Here is a 15,759-nt window from a genome sequence, read left to right as displayed (position 1 = left end):
ATTAGAGACTTGTCTCCTCCGATGTGTCAGGCTGTGTTCTAAACTCTGGAGTTGCAGCAGTCAACAAGGCTGACATCTGACCTAGCCCTCAATGACCCAACAGTCTGGTGAGGAAAACAAAGCATGCAATGTGAAGGAGCAGCCTAACTCTCAGAAGACAACTTAATTTACTTTATTCTAGTTCTTGAGATGAGGACACATCCTGGTTGTCTCCAGAAATCACCTACTACAATGAACCATGGGGAGGGGCTGTTGAGTAATGAATCTCATCCTGATAGAGAAAGAAGATCCATTTCTCAAGCACATATTCCCAGCCTCCCGTGGATTCTATGCCCCAAATCTTCCCAGTAAAATGATTTTCTGCTTAAATGTATCTGTCGTTTGTAACCAAGAACTCGGACTAGTACAGCAACCATTTCAGATATCTGTAGGCCAGAGAACAAGTTCCCAAAAGACAGTTCCAACCCCTCTGCCTCAGGGCTGCAACCAACCTGGAACCTCTCTGATCTGTGCCTTCCATTCAGCACAAAGCAGGACACACAGGCTGTCTCAATAAAATCTGGTTGGCTGAGTCACTTAGTAAGTTCAATCACAAGCTGCTCTATGTACTTAAATTGCAAAGCTAGTAAGAACTAGTTGCTGCCTTCAAAGATGTCCACATGCACCTTCGAGCTAACATGTGCAAAACTGAGGCTGTCATCTTTCTTTCCTTTTCTGTCAACGTGTATATCAACTTATGCTTAGTGTCTCATGCTCCAACCACACTGAACTGCTTGCACATCTCACAGCCCTCTGCTGGGATTTCAACAGTGAGTAGTTTGCTGTTCTTAGACCACAGTGGTGGGAGGGAAAGACAGCAGGTAATCGGGCTGCTGCTTGCAGACCAGACTTTGAAGGCCAGTTAGAGCATTCTAGATGTATTGGCTGCTCTCCCCATAGAATACCCCATAGTTTAGCTTTTCCTCTTCTACTGAGGGAAGTCTGCATAGAAGAGGATACAAGGTTTATATGTCCATCATCTTGGCCAGAGATACAGCTTCAATCGAAGTTCTCATTTTATAGGTAAGTAAATAGAGGCTTCAAAGGACTTGACTGTAAAGCTGCTGCTGCTGCTGCTGCTGCTAAGTCACTTCAGTCGTGTCCGACTCTGTGTGACCCCATAGACGGAAGCCCACCAGGCTCCCCCGTCCCTGGGATTCTCCAGGCAAGAACACTGGAGTGGGTTGCCATTTCCTTCTCCAATGTGTGAAAGTGGAAAGTGAAAAGTGAAAGTGAAGTCGCTCAGTCGTGTCCGACCCTTAGCGACCCCACAGACTGCAGCCTACCAGGCTCCTCCATCCATGGGATTTCTAGGCAACAGTACTGGAGTGGCTTGCCATTGCCTTCTCCGGACTGTAAAGCTAGCAAGTAGCAAAACAAAGGCTTGAATGAAGTTTCCAGACTCCAAATTCCCATTCTTTCCTGTACTAGGATAGCTCATACAGAGTGTTTTGAGTGTGGTTTGAGGGAGGGGAATCGTCCTGATCTGTTCTTGGGGGGAAATTCTCCTTATCACCCACACCAGGGGCTGTTTGTTCTGCTTGCCTCTCTTGGCCTAGTTCCCTTCCCTAGATACTGTATCTTCTAGAATCCTCACAACAGTCCTGTGAGATATTACCATGCCTTCATTTCATAGATGAGACTGAAGCTCCGAAAGTTTAAATTTCAGGCTCCAAAGTTTAAATTTCAGGCTCCGGAATCTTCATCACCTTGCTTCGCTGAGGTCCGTCCAGGTTTGGGAACACCAAGCTGATGAAGCGGGGCCAAAGGGAGATGAAGGCAGTGCCGAGGACCGGGCTGGGGTTTAAGGCTGAGGACCACCAGGTGGCGCGGTGGAGGTGCGGCTGCCGCCCACTACCTCACCCGTCGCGGGCCAGATGTACCAGCACTAAACCGGGCGAGCTCGGGGAAGTAGGCTCGCGGGGCGGGGAGTAGTTTTCCTGAACCCAGAGTCTGCAAGGAGCTCCGTTCTCGTTCGGCCTCCAGAGGACCTCCCGAGCCTCGCTAAAGTCACGACCCCACCGGGAGTACGCAGGGCGGCATCAGCCCGCAGCCGGCTCTGCGCTCCCCACTGTGCAATTCATCTGATGGGCCTGGGACTCCACAGACCCCACCTGTCGACAGAAGAGGCGGGGCGTGGGCGGGGCTGGTCCCGTAGGGCCCGCCCCCTATCCCTGAGCCGCGGGCGCGCGACGAGATATAAGGCAGCCTGGAAACAATGCGCCTGCATCTCGCGCTCCCGCGCCGCTCCCGGGAGCGTCCGGGCCGCCGTGCGCGAGCGAGGGCGGGAGCGCGCGCTGGGGGGCTAGCGCCTGTGTGCGGGCCTCGCGCTCGGCGGCGCGCATGTGCAAGTGTGAGGGCTGCTTCGCTGCCCCGAGCGGGCGGGGAGCCGGTCCGCTCCAGGTGGCCGGTGGCGGGAGCGAGGTGAGCCTGCGGGCAGCCTGGGAACGGGCGCGGGTCCCGGGGGACGGGCTGCGGGCTGCCTTCTGGGCACAGCGCGCCCCCGCCCGACCCGGCCGGGTCCTCGGAGCTGTGCTCCGGGCGGCGCTGTAAAGTTTGCTTTGAACTCGCTCCCTGCAGCCTAGTCCGCGCGCTGTGAGCGGCTTCCCCAGGCACGCTGACCCGGGGCCGGGCTGCCCGGGACGCTGGGGAAGGGCGCGGGCTCCAAGCTGTGAGGTTGGAGAGGTACGAGAGCCTGGCAGCCAGCTGCACTGGGGGGCCGGGGGACGCCTCCCTCCCTGGGCCCGCACCTGGGTCAGCACGTCCCCCTTCCCTCCCGCAGGGAGCGGACATGGACTTCGACTCGTACCAGCACTATTTCTACGACTATGACTGCGGAGAGGATTTCTACCGCTCCACGGCGCCCAGCGAGGACATCTGGAAGAAATTCGAGCTGGTGCCGTCGCCCCCCACGTCGCCGCCCTGGAGCTCCGGTCCCGGCGACGGAGACGCGGGCCCCGGAATTGGTCCTCCGGAGCCGTGGCCCGGAGGGGGCGCCGGGGACGATGCAGAATCCCGGGGTCACTCGAAAGCTTGGGGCAGGAACTACGCTTCCATCATCCGCCGAGACTGTATGTGGAGCGGCTTTTCGGCCCGGGAACGGCTGGAGAGAGCGGTGAGCGACCGGCTCGCCGCTGGCGCGCCCCGGGGGAACCCGCCCAAGGCGCCCGCCACCCCGGACTGCGCTCCCAGCCTCGAAGCCGGCAACCCGGCGCCCGCTGCCCCCTGTCCACTGGGCGAGCCCAAGACCCAGGCCTGTTCGGGGTCCGAGAGCCCAAGCGACTCGGGTAAGGACCGCCCCGGGTCATCCAAGAGGGGGCACCCCATGGGTGGCCAAACCTCTGCCGCTGAGGTCAGGCACTGGGTCTGCGCAAGCCCTTCCGCCACCTCCCTCTTCCTCTGGCTGAAGCTGCCGGTGTAGCCCCCAGCGGTGTCTGTCTGGCACGTGGGAGTGTTAGTAAACAGTTTGAAGAAGTGGCGTGGGAGCCAGCGTCCCTTTGCTGATGATTGGAGCCCCAGGGGACAAGGGAGACAGGGTGAGGCTTGGCGCTTAGGGAGAACAATACGGGGATTGGACCATAGGGGATTTCTGCCCTCCGAAGGCTGGAAGGGGTCCCTTAAGGGTCACTCCAGACTTGAATTTTTTTGTTGCTGTCTCTTTCTCTGGGAAACTCACTCCCCTGGGGAGAGAAGCTGAGAAGCCTTTTGTGCAAATCCAAAGCCTTCATCCTTTAAAAAACCTGGTCTCCTGCCTGCTTTATTTTAAAATGACAATAATGGCTCCTCCTCCATCCCCACCTCTTACCACGTATTCATCCTCACCATCACCCATGAGACAGTAGTGGAGGAATGACTGCTCCCCATTAACAGATGGAAAAACCGAGGCTTAGAAATAGGAAACCGCCAGAAGTGAACACCAGCTTTCTGCCATCCAGCCAGCTTCTTTTGCTCAGTCCGCCATCCCAACCAGGCACTTCTCTGAGGTTTAGAGGAACTTATTGGTAGCTTATCTGAGAAGTGGTACATCTTGCCATTTTGCTCTGGCCTGTGGTGGGAAGGTGTTCCTCTAGGAACAATTCATGTGAGGGCTTTCAGCTGCTTCATTTGTATTCAACAAATGTTCACTGGCCTCTACTTTGTGCTAAGCTCTGGGGTTAGTGCTGGGGGGTCACAGATATGGAGCTCCAGGCTCCCCTTCTCCATCCTTGAATACAAGTGTACATCTCACTGAGCACAGCCTGCTGCATCTGTGCCACCAGACTATGTTGTTAGCCTAACCTCTTCGAGGTGCCCATGAGAAATACTGGGGACGGTGTTTTATAGGGTGCACACTGAGGCTTGTGTCAGATAAATCAGGACTGAAAACTCAAGTAGCTTTTAAGAATAATTTACATGACCATTTAGAGGGAACTGGGGAATGGGTATGGAGGTTGTCATACACTTAAGGGTGAACATAAGGAAGGAAACACAATTAAAAGTCGAAAAAAATCGGTTCACTATGTTAAGGTCATTTTTAACCTGCTTGCTTTTTACACCAAGACCTTCTGTTTGTTTAATGACTGGAATGGGAACTTTGAGATCAAGAAACCAATAAAGATGTATCTCTACAAAAGCTGATGGAATGGTAGAGTGGAAAGTGCATTGTTTCAGGAATCTGGAGATCTTAGTTTTAGATCCAGAATGTTATAAAGGTGCTGTGTGGACTTGGCTGACCTGGGTCTCAGTTTCTCCCTTTGCACATTAGGGAGTTTGACCTGATCATCCAGCTGAGGACATGTCCTTGTTTGGGTAGAGTTAGACACTGCTCTCTGAAAAGAAGAATGGTGTCTCACATTATTTTTTTCTTAGGCAGAACCTTTCCCAGCTATGGGGCTTAACCCTGAAGTATTAAAGGTTTGGGATGTGGGGAAGCCTCCTGAATCATTTTCTAAGCTGCCCTTTACCCTGAACCTGTTTGCAAGCTCCTGGTTCACTCACAGGCCACATGGCCCAGAACAAAATGCAACAGATTGCAAACAATGAGGGGGGTGGGGAGAGTGACTGACGGCAAAGCTCAGCCAATAGGGGCTCGGGGCTGAGTAAGACCGCATTCCAAACTCAGCTCAGCCAGCCAATCACAGGTCTTGGGGCCAGGAGGGCTGAATGGTCAGGTTTTATTAATGGAGAAATAATGCGATTGTCCACACAATGGAAGCCTTCCTGACAAAGGGGCTCAAGCTTCGTGATTTGCGAAAGAGACTGAGAACTGAGCTCTTCTGTTGTCAGGCTGAAATGCATAAAGGTGGCCTTCTCTGTGGGGGCTGCAAAACAGTGCGGAGCAGTAACCTTCTCCCCTAATTGTCCCTCTCCTGGTTGGGGTAACCTAAGAGATCTTGGAGTAAGGGAATGATAGAGGCATGTCCAGGTGTTGCTAGTGTTTTGGCCCCTGTATCAAGACATTCCCTTGCCGCTCAACTCCTGCCCCCCAACTCCTGACCCCCTAGCACAGGTAGCTTGGAAATGGTCTTTTGTACCTTTGTGAAGTTCCTGCGGCTTCTGTCGACCTGTGATTACAAATCCAATCCTCTTCTGGTCCAGGGAAGTGGGTGGGGCAGGCGACCTATAAATGATGGATGACTTTAGAAACCTATTGAACCCAGGAGCAAAATGCTCCTAAGGGAAACCCTTTCCCTCCCCTCTGTGGGTGAAGAGGGATGGGTTGTAGCCCTCCCTTCTCTGACTCTTCTGCTGAAAGGGATGGCAGAATAGAGAGGAGGGGGAATAATAGGATTTATAACTTGTGAAAAGTAACAATTCCCAAGTGCAGGCTGTGCTGGGCTGGAACAAAGGGCAGCTCTGCCCACAGACCCCTCATTTACAATTCTGATGGGGTATGAAAGAGCCCGACTGGGGAAGATCTTTATAGTTAAAACTTTGTCCCAGGCCGGGAGCTCTTTCTCTCCCTCCCATCAGTGGGGGAGGGGAGAGCCTGTGCAGACTGGGGGCTGTTGGCTTGGGTCTGCCTTTTGTTCTTATCTAAGCCTTGCTGTGCAAAGAGAAATTGGAGAATATTTTCCTTCTTGCTTGTTTCCCTTCCTTTCCTTCACACCACCCTTAGCCTTGATACAATTGAATCAGTTGTCTTTCTCCCCACTTGAATTTGTTTATATCTAAATTGGGAAGATGTCACCTCCTTTCCCAAACTATAGGGTCTGTGTGTTTCTCATGGGATGTGTTTCTTCTGTTGATCTCTCTTCTCGGACAGAGGGCGAAGAAATTGACGTTGTGACAGTGGAGAAGAGGCAGTCCCTGGGTGTCCGGAAGCCGGTCACCATCACGGTGCGAGCAGACCCTTTGGATCCCTGCATGAAACACTTCCACATCTCCATCCATCAACAACAGCACAACTATGCTGCCCGTTTTCCTCCAGAAAGCTGCTCCCAAGGAGAGACTCCAGAGCCAGGGCCCCGCGAAGATGGTCTGGAGAGAGATGCACCGGAGGAAAAGGAAGATGAGGCAGATGAAGAAATTGTGAGTCCCCCACCCGTAGAAAGCGAGCCTTCCCAGTCCTGCAACCCCAAACCTGTCAGTTCTGACACTGAGGACGTGACCAAGAGGAAGAACCATAACTTCCTGGAGCGCAAAAGGCGGAATGACCTCCGTTCCAGATTCTTGGCCCTGAGGGATCAGGTCCCTACCCTGGCCACCTGCTCCAAGGCCCCCAAAGTAGTGATCCTGAGCAAGGCCTTGGAATACTTGCAAGCCCTAGTGGGAGCCGAGAAGAGGATGGCTACAGAGAAAAGGCAGCTCCGGTGTCGGCAGCAACAGCTGCAGAAGAGAATCGCGTACCTCAGTGGCTACTAACTGACCAAAGTCTGACTGCTCTGTCTTCACAGAGATCCAAGTTTATTTTTTAACCTCCCCTCTCCCCCTTAGGAGTTTGCACATTTCAGTTCAGGCGGGGCGGCCTGGACAATAGATTCCCAGAATGCTTTGCAGCCGGTGCACACACAAGAAGGGCTCGCATTCTTGGAAACCTTGCAACCCGGCTCTCCCTCTGCCCTGACTTGCGGAAGCGCAGTGGCTTCTCTGGCGCCTTTGGCTTCTCAGGCGGGTAACACTGAGGAGACCTGGGGTCTGTTGAGCTCACTAGCTCCGAAGAAAAGCCTGACAGATGCTATGCAACAGGTGGTGGACGTTGTCAGGGGGCTCCAGCCTGCATGAAATCTCACACTGGATGAGCCTTAGACTGAGAAAGGATGCTCCCACTGGTGTCTCTGGGGTGACTCTAGGACAGCTGGGCCTGGACGCTCTCCCCAGGCTCCTTTTTCCAAGAGACATCCGAGCTGTCTTGAGTGAAGACGAGCTCACAGACTTGATCAACAGGGACCATTACCTCACTGTCAGACACTTTACAGTAGCTGAGGAGTCAGAAACCTTTAACATAAATATATTCCCATGTTAGTTGACACCCCCTCCTCCCACTCTCCATGCTGCGATCTTGAGAACTTTTAAAGAGCTTGGCCTCTTAGATTTTTTGTCTCAAAGCCCTCCAGGCCCTTTCCTCTGAGGGCAGAGACCATCCCATCCTCACCAGGAACTTGTTTGGTTTCCTTCCACCTTTGTTATGCAATGGGCTCTAAGGCCATTTCCCACAGGTCAGGAATACTTCCCCAGGACACAGGGCAAAGGGTCCCAGCCTGTGGCCAGGGGAAGGTTTGGAGTCCTGGTTGCAAACTTGTTCCCTGCCCAGGTGTTTTCCATCTTGGAAATCCTCTCAAAGCAGATGTCGGGCACCTAAAGGGGAAGGGCTGTACCACTTCCTCTTTCCCACCTCCCTCTTATCTCAATCTCTGACTGATAAGTTTGAAGTTCTACTCAGTTCAGTCCAGTCACTCAGTCGTGTCCAGCTCTTTGCAACCCCATGGACCTGGAGCATGCCAGGCCTCCCTGTCCATCACCAACTTCTGGAGTGTACTCAAACTCACGTCCATTGAGTCGGTGATGCTAGAACTATACAAACCTGTGCTTCTCTTGCAGCTCCAAGGAGCTTGCTGTCTCTGTAGCCACCCTTGGGCCCTCTGCCAGCCTGACATGAGTCAGAATCCCATTCCCAGAATCTGGGCCTTATTGCAGTTCTTACTGGGAGAGCCGCTGGGACTCATCCAGTGCTCCAGAAGGCGGATTAGCTTCCTGGTGGGTTTTAAGAAGCTTCCAGGAGCTCTGCTCAGTAGACCATGATGGATTTTACCCAACAGGGCTCAGCCTCTCCAGGTGGATTCCAGGCACAGCCTCCGGTCTGAGAAAGTCACCTAACCCAACAAGTGTCATGTGGGCAACTTCAGCAGCCCCTAAATCTAGCCTGGAAGAAAGATCGGCCCTTCCAGCACTCCGCCCAGGGCAGCAGGTGCCTACTGGATGGGGGTTTGAAAATGGGGGAGGGAAGGCTGCTAGAGCGCTATATGTGGCTCTGGGAAACCAGATGCTACTTCTAAACCTGTTATGCATGATGGTCTGTTCCTGAGGTTGCTTCCTGGCCTCAGAGAACCCCAGTGGAACTTGCAAAAAGCCCCCTGCTTCTGGTGCATGGTTTTGGAGAGCCAACTGACTTCTGGAACTGTCTTTGGAGAACAGGTGGGATGTAGGTTATTGATGTCTCACCTGAAGAGCTTGTGTTTTATAAGCTGCTGTTGGGTATTATGCTGGGAGCAGTCTTCTTTTTAATACTGTATTTTTGTATGCCTTTTGCAAAGTGGTGTTAATTGTTTTTGTACAAGGAAAAAAAAAAAACTCTGGGGCAATTCTCCTGTTGCAAAAGTCTGATTTATTTTAAAAGCTAGATTTACCTGAAATTTTGTATTTAGTTGTGAATACTGATTGCCTGATTTTAAAGCGTTGCCTTCTGGGACATCTTCTAATAAAAGATTTCTCAAATGTGTCAGAATCGGGGGGGTGGGGAAGCTTATGCCCACCATGTCCCCCAGAACCAAGGGACACTGTTTTTTAGGGTAGCCACAAGGGATCTCTAACCATGATGCTAACCTGGTCACTCCACCCTGGGTTCCTGAAATGCCATTTTAAACATGTCTAAACAACGTTAAGTTCAGTACTCAGTAAACACGAAATTGTCTTGTGAATTCCAGAGTGCTGAATTTATATTTTAGAAGGCTTGAAATCCTGGTGTTCCACCATTAACTCATCCTGTGCCTTTTACCTTTACCAGAAAGCCCTAACTTGTAAAATGGGGATAAATGCTACTTCCCAAGGGATTGTTGTTATTTAGTTGCTAAGTCACATCCACCTCTTTTGCAACCCTATGAACTGTATAGCTTGCCAGGCTCCTCTGTCCATGAGATTTCCCAGGCAAGCATACTGGAGTGAGTTGCCATTTCCTTCTCCAGGGGATCGAACTCACATCTCCTGCATTGGCAGGCAGACTCTTTATAACTGAGCCACGAGGGAAGCTTATCACCAGGGATTGGCAGGCATTAAATGTAGATTTTTTCTTTTTCAGCTGCAAGGCTTGTGGGATTTTAGTTCTACCAGGGATTGAACCTGGGCCATTGGCAGTGACAATGTAGAGTCTTAATCACTGTACCGCCAGAGTACAGACTTTAAACCGCTTTTAAACTATAAAGCCTTAAATCTTTTCAGGTGGTACTTTTTTTTACCATAGGTAACCATGCCTACTGGCTTGTGGGCTTCCCAGGTGGTGCTAGTGGTAAAAGAACCTGCCTGCCAGTGCAGGAGACATAGGAGATGTGGGTTCGATTCCTGGGTTGGGAAGATCCCCGGAGAAGGGAATGGCAACCCACTCCAGTATTCTTGCATGGACAGAGGAGCCTGGAGGGCTACAGTCTATAGGGTCACAAAAAGTCAGACATGATTGAAGCGACTGAGCTTGCATGCATGCACTGCCTTGCAGGATCTTGATTCCCTGACCAGGGATCAAACCCATGCCGCTTTGCAATAGAAGCACAGAGTCCTGACCACTGGGAAACCAGGGAGTTCCCTTGCAGGATGTCTTTTTAAAAATTTTATGAGAATCAATGATATAATGTGATTTTCTTTTCTTTCTCCTTTGATTAATACAGGAACACAGTTCTCAGAAACTTGCCCTAAATGCAAGAGGGGAGACTTTAATAATAGCCACTCCTGATGGAGCACTGCCTATGTCTAAGCACCTTGCTCCTTCCTACATGTTAGACCACACCAATCACGTGCCAGGACTACAGAAGAAGGAAACAAGGTTCTAAGAGTGAAATATAACTGCCCAACATTACACAGCTAGTAAGTAAATGAGTTCATGGGATTTGAAACCAGCTCTGCCTATTTCTAGAGCCAGAGGTCTTAACCACCACATAATAATGATCAGCTGCTTTTGTTATCATGGGGTGTGTAGAGGAAGTAGACAGGGAATTTCATCACTTAACAGCTTGCTGGAACTGTCTCCTTGGGGCCACTGTGCCTGCCACTTATTGGGATGAAGTGGAGCAAATGTCCTGTGACCAGCCACTCTGCCACATTTGTGGGTTGAGTAGGTTTTTCTTGCCCCAGAGAAGCCCCTTCTAGGACTGTGAAAGGAAAACAGGTGCAGGTCAGAAAAACCATGAGCACCATGGTAGGAGAAGGCTACTGTATCTCATGTAATCCTGCCTTACAGCTGAGGCCTGGGTTGATATTGCCCACCTGCATTCCTACGAAGTCTGAGTCCAAAAGCTACTATAAATCCCTCACATTTACAAAGTGACTCTCATCACAACCTGGTAAGTAAGCAATATCTGCCACTTGGTACTGGAGCCCAGACAGTTTTTTTGTTTTTTGGCCACACCTGTGGCTTGCAGGATCTTAGTTCCCTGAGCAAGGATGGAACCTGTGCCCCCTGCAGTGGAATGGAGTCCTAACCACTGGACCACCAGGAAGTCCCCCAGACAGGTTTCTTACTCAAGGTCACAGATCAGAATCCAAATCCCAAAACCAGTCTTCTGTCAGGTAAACTTCCCACTCCACCCCTATGACCCCTAGGTCCCCAAAGCCAGGGCACAAAGAGCTGTTTGATAAAAACAGAGTTGGATTGCTGGGTCACTTTCCTTAAAACTTCATATCCGTCTTTTACTTATAGTCGCTCTTCCCACTGAGTGTAATGTCCTTTTTTTATTGGCTGTGCTGGATCTTTGCAGCTGTGCTCTGGCTTTCTCTAGTTGCGGTGACCAGGGTCTACTCTTCGTTGCAGTAGGAGGGTTTGTCATTATGCTGGCCTCTCTTGTGGCAGTGCATGGGCTCCAGAGTGCAGGCTCAGTAGTAGTGGCGCATGGGTTTAGTTGCCCCAAGGCATGTGGGATCTTCTAGGTATCAAATCCCTGTGCCCTGCATTGGCAGATGGATTCTTAACCACTGGACCAGCAGGGAAGTCCTCATTCTTCTGCTTTTGAGGCCATTTGGTAAGAAAATTTGTAGGGGCTTCTCTCCCTTCACTGGACCTTGAAAAAATTCAAGAGTGCTCAGTAAAATCCTAAGAACTCCTAGGTACAGGGCTTAAAGCTGATGCTAATGATGCTTTACATAGCTTAATTCTCACAATAACCTGGAGGAAAGGATGGTGTCAGCCCCATTTCACAGGTGAGCAAATTGGAGCTCAGAGACATTGAAGTCATTTGTCTGAGCCCAAACAGCTAGTACAGACTGCCTGATTTGCCTGACTCTAAGCTTCAGTTCCTCTGAGTCTGAAACTCTGCTGAGAAAGGAGTGGGAATAAAGCCATCTCCTGGGGGGAAGAAAGGGTGTTTCTGGAATGTGAAATATTTTAAGCTCCTTCCTAACTCACTTCTGCAGACTCCTACCTCTATCTTTGTCTGAAAATAGCCAGGAGTTTATTCCTGGATTTCGGAGAAAAATTTCTACAAATTAGGTTTGCCTCTGAATAGTACACTTAAGGGACTACATACATATCCCTCCCAGAGATGTGGATGTAGATAATAAGGAACACTGAGAAGACACACGTGGCATGGGAAAGAAAGGCCATCTGCTCTGTTAGACAATCAAAGGCTAAATGGAGTACTTAACTCCTGCCCCTACTGGTAGCTATTTTAGGGGGACTGAGACAGGTTGAACTATCTTAGAAGTGCTGAATTTGTCTTAAGTGCCCCTGGAGTCAGAATATTTAAGAATATTCACTTTAGAAGGAGAAGGGGTGGGTGCGGGGGTGGAGAGGCAGGCAGTGAGGGGAGGTGGGGTGGGGATGGTTTTGTTGATCTGGAAGGTGATAGGGAGTGTGAAAGAGGACTCAAAGGATAAGATAACCAGTGAGAGATGACTGATGACTGGGTGACTAGGGAGGGTAAAGGGGAGGTCTCTAAATAAGTCAGCTAAAGTTCCACGGGGGTGTGGACATTTCTACTTTAAGCTTAGTGGACAGCTCTTAATGTCTTTATTTAGAACTGCTGCTAAAGGGATCAACTGCATTAAGATTGGGCGTCCCAGGTGGCTCAGTGAGTAAAAAAAGTAAAGTGAAAGTGTTAGTCCCTCAGTCGTGTCCTACTCTTTGGGACCCCAAGGACTGATGACCTCTAGGCTCCTCTGTCCATGGGATTTTCCAGGCAAGAATACTGGAGTAGGTAGCCAGTCCCTTCTCTGGGGGATCAAGATCGAATCTGGATCTCCTGAATTGCAGGCAGATTCTTTACCATCTGAGCCACCAGGCCTGCAATGCAGAGGACCCAGGAGATGAGGATTCCATCCTTGGGTTGGGAAAATCCCCTGGAGGAGGACATGGCAACCTGCCACAATATTCTTGCCTGGAGAATCCCATAGACAGAGGAGCCTGGTGAGCTATAGTGCATAGGGTCGAAAAGAGTTGGACATGACTGAAGCAACTGAGCATGCACGCACCTGTACTATGATTGCCATTCTTTTGGTGAGTAAACCTAAATATGATCTTAAGGTCTCTAATCAGGTGAGTTATTAAACAATTAATACTCAGTGCCAGGGGTCAAGTTGGTGCCCAAGAAGTAACTGTTGAATCACCTTTAAACTTGTGGGAAGTAGTATGGTTAGGTAACCTTCCACAACCAACAGAGCTCAGTTCTGAATCAAGCTCTCCATTTTCCAGCTTTGTGACCTTGGACAAATTATTAACCTCTCCCATTCCCAATTTCCACATTTGTAAAACAAATATAAATCATACCACCTGCTTCTTAGGGTTGTTTAGTAAATGATTAGTATTATTTAAACCATTTAACAAGCCCCACCTAGAACACCAATTAGTCATATTTAAAAGGTGATAGAAGGGATTGGTAAAATAAGAAATCTTCCCAGAAGGAGTACTTAAACTGGGGTGGATGTGTTAATGCCTCAAGAGGCAATAAATCATCAGGGAAGGAGTAGCCAGGATTTTGGGAGACTGAGATGAGCAGAGAAGGAAAGAAGGGCGAAGACCTGAGTCTGACTGGTCCACAGCATCCCATGCCCCATGGCGGGCAGGAGGTGGGAGTCTGTGACGCTGTTGCACATATGGGGCCTCCATTTGTCCTTACTGGATACTGCAGTGTCTTCAAACTGAGCTGGAGTCAATGATTCCATTCAGTCATTAAATTCTCTAATGTGTATTTTTGTTCAGGCAGCAATCCTCACACCTGGGTGGGTCTTAAGACTCTGGAGACGGAAATGACAACCCACTCCAGTATTCTTGCTTGGGAAATCCCGTGGACAGAGGTATCTGGTGGGCTAGTACTGTCTCTGAGGTTGCAAAAGAGTTGAACACAACTTAGCAACTAAACAACAAACAAATCCCCAAAACCTTGATGTAGTAGGTAAGGGCCAGGAATCTACCTTGCTGATAAGCAAGGAGGAAGATGGAATCCTATGGTCACACTTAGAAAAACATTGGAATAAGGGGTTAGAGCCAGGTCTTGTGGAGATACAAAAATATTCACAGAAGTTGCTACAGATGGCATAGTATAACAGTTAAGAACAGGGACTTGGGGTTACTACTTATGTAATGTTTGGGCAAATCATTCAACCTCTCCAAGTCCTAGAAGTTTCCTTCTCTAAAATGGATATAATATTAATACCTACCTCACGCTGCTGCTGCTGCTAAGTCGCTTCAGTCGTGTCCAACTCTGAGATCCCATAGACGGCAGGCCAACAGGCTCCCCCGTCCCTGGGATTCTCCAGGCAAGAACACTGGAGAGGGTTGCCATTTCCTTCTCCAATGCATGAAAGTGAAAAGTGAAAGTGAAGTCACTCGGTCGTGTCTGACTCTTAACGACCCCATGGACTGCAGCCCACCAGGCTCCTCCGTCCATGGGATTTTCCAGGCAAGAGTACTAGGGTGGGGTGCCATTGCCTTCTCCGTACCTACCTCATAGGACTGTTGAAAAGATTAAAAATAAATTACTGTATGTAAGTGTTCAGAATAGTTCCTGCCACATAGTAAGAACAATGATATATGAAGTGATGGTTCCTTATGGAAGTTTCAGTTCAGTTCAGTCGCTCAGTCATGTTTGATTCTTTGCAACCCCATGGACTGCAACATGCCAGGCCTCTCTGTCCATCACCAACTCCCAGACCTTGCTCAAACTCAAGTCTATCAAGTCAGTGATGCCATCCAACCATCTCATCCTCTGTCATCCCCTTCTCCTCCTGCCTTCAATCTTTCCCAGTATCAGGGTCTTTTCCAGTGAGTCAGTTCTTTGCATCAGGTGGACAAAGCATTGGAGCGTCAGCTTCAGCATCAGTCCATCCAATGAATATTCAGGACTGGTTTCCTTTACGATTGACTGATTGGATCTCCTTGCAGTCCAAGGGACTCTCAAGAGTCTTCTCCAACACTACAGTTCAAAAACATCAATTCTTCAGTGCTCAGCTTTCTTTATGATCCAACTCACATCCACACATGACTACTGGAAAAACCATAGCTTTGACTAGATGGACCTTTGTTGGCAAAGTGATGTCTCTGCTATTTTTTTTTTTAATGGAAGTTTATAAGCGTGCAAACATGATCACAGAATAAGGCAATATGTGTCTCAAACAAGGGCTGCAAGCCTCAGAAGGGGAAGAGAGCACTTTGGAGTCATCAAGAAAGTTATTGTTGGAGATACTGTGACTTTAACTGGAACTACAAGTCCCAGCAGTATTCGGCTAAGTGAAGACGAGGAAGGTGTTCTAAGCTAAGGGAATGGCTATGGGGAAGAGAGGATTGGGAAAGTTATGTGAAATCTGGGGAGGGATCTGGTCTGATTTTCAGGCCAGGTGGTCTCATTTTTTTAAAACAAGAGGAGTTGCACTAGATTTCTAAAAGGATCCTTTTACCACAAACATCCTCTGTGATTCTTTGAAATAGGGAAGTCAAGAAAAGAAACCGATTGTGGTCTGGGACACAATTGAGATTGAGGTGGTGGGGTCATCAAAATAGAGCACCCAACAGGAAGTTGGAAATATGACATTAAAACTTTGGAAAGGGGGTTGAAATGAAGATACAGGTTTAAGACTCACCAAGATACAAAGCTGATGAAGGCCCACAGTACCAAGTCACAAAAAAGAGAAAAGGCCAGAGAAGCAGAGGAAAGGGCTTGAAGAAGCCATGAAATTAGAACCAGAAAGGACCTCTGATGGCTCTGCATCTTTTCTCCTTTTGCACCTCCTTACTCTGCAGCCTGGTAGGCTGCAGTCTGTGGGGTCGCTAAGGGTCAGACATGACTGAGTGACCTCACTTTCACTTTTCACTTTCACACATTGGAGAAG

General features: G+C 49.5%; 1 protein-coding gene across 1 annotated transcript; it reads left to right on the top strand.

Moving 5' to 3' along the window:
• The first annotated feature begins 2,210 nt into the window (after window positions 1-2,210).
• Window positions 2,211-9,087, top strand: MYCL (MYCL proto-oncogene, bHLH transcription factor). The gene is made up of 3 exons (XM_055402358.2): window positions 2,211-2,463; window positions 2,822-3,326; window positions 6,284-9,087. The coding sequence occupies exons 1-3, from the start codon at window positions 2,383-2,385 to the stop codon at window positions 6,880-6,882; spliced, it is 1,185 nt and encodes a 394-aa protein (XP_055258333.2). The 5' UTR covers window positions 2,211-2,382; the 3' UTR covers window positions 6,883-9,087.
• Window positions 9,088-15,759: the final 6,672 nt, after the last annotated feature.

This window comes from Moschus berezovskii, chromosome 4 (genome assembly GCF_049115385.1).
Source record: "Moschus berezovskii isolate FMDL1 chromosome 4, NW_MosBer_1.0, whole genome shotgun sequence".
Taxonomy (NCBI): Eukaryota; Metazoa; Chordata; class Mammalia; order Artiodactyla; family Moschidae; genus Moschus; species Moschus berezovskii.
The sequence above is the reverse complement of the archived record's forward strand: the minus strand, read 5'-3'. Positions and strand labels throughout refer to the sequence as shown.

Excerpts from the sequence above, each read along its gene's own strand:
- MYCL (XM_055402358.2), top strand. The coding sequence starts at position 2,383 with ATGTGCAAGTGTGAGGGCTGCTTCGCTGCCCCGAGCGGGCGGGGAGCC. Across the intron at positions 2,464-2,821 it reads TGGCCGGTGGCGGGAGCGAG|GGAGCGGACATGGACTTCGA; the intron begins GTGAGCCTGCGG and ends TCCCTCCCGCAG. Across the intron at positions 3,327-6,283 it reads CGAGAGCCCAAGCGACTCGG|AGGGCGAAGAAATTGACGTT; the intron begins GTAAGGACCGCC and ends CTTCTCGGACAG.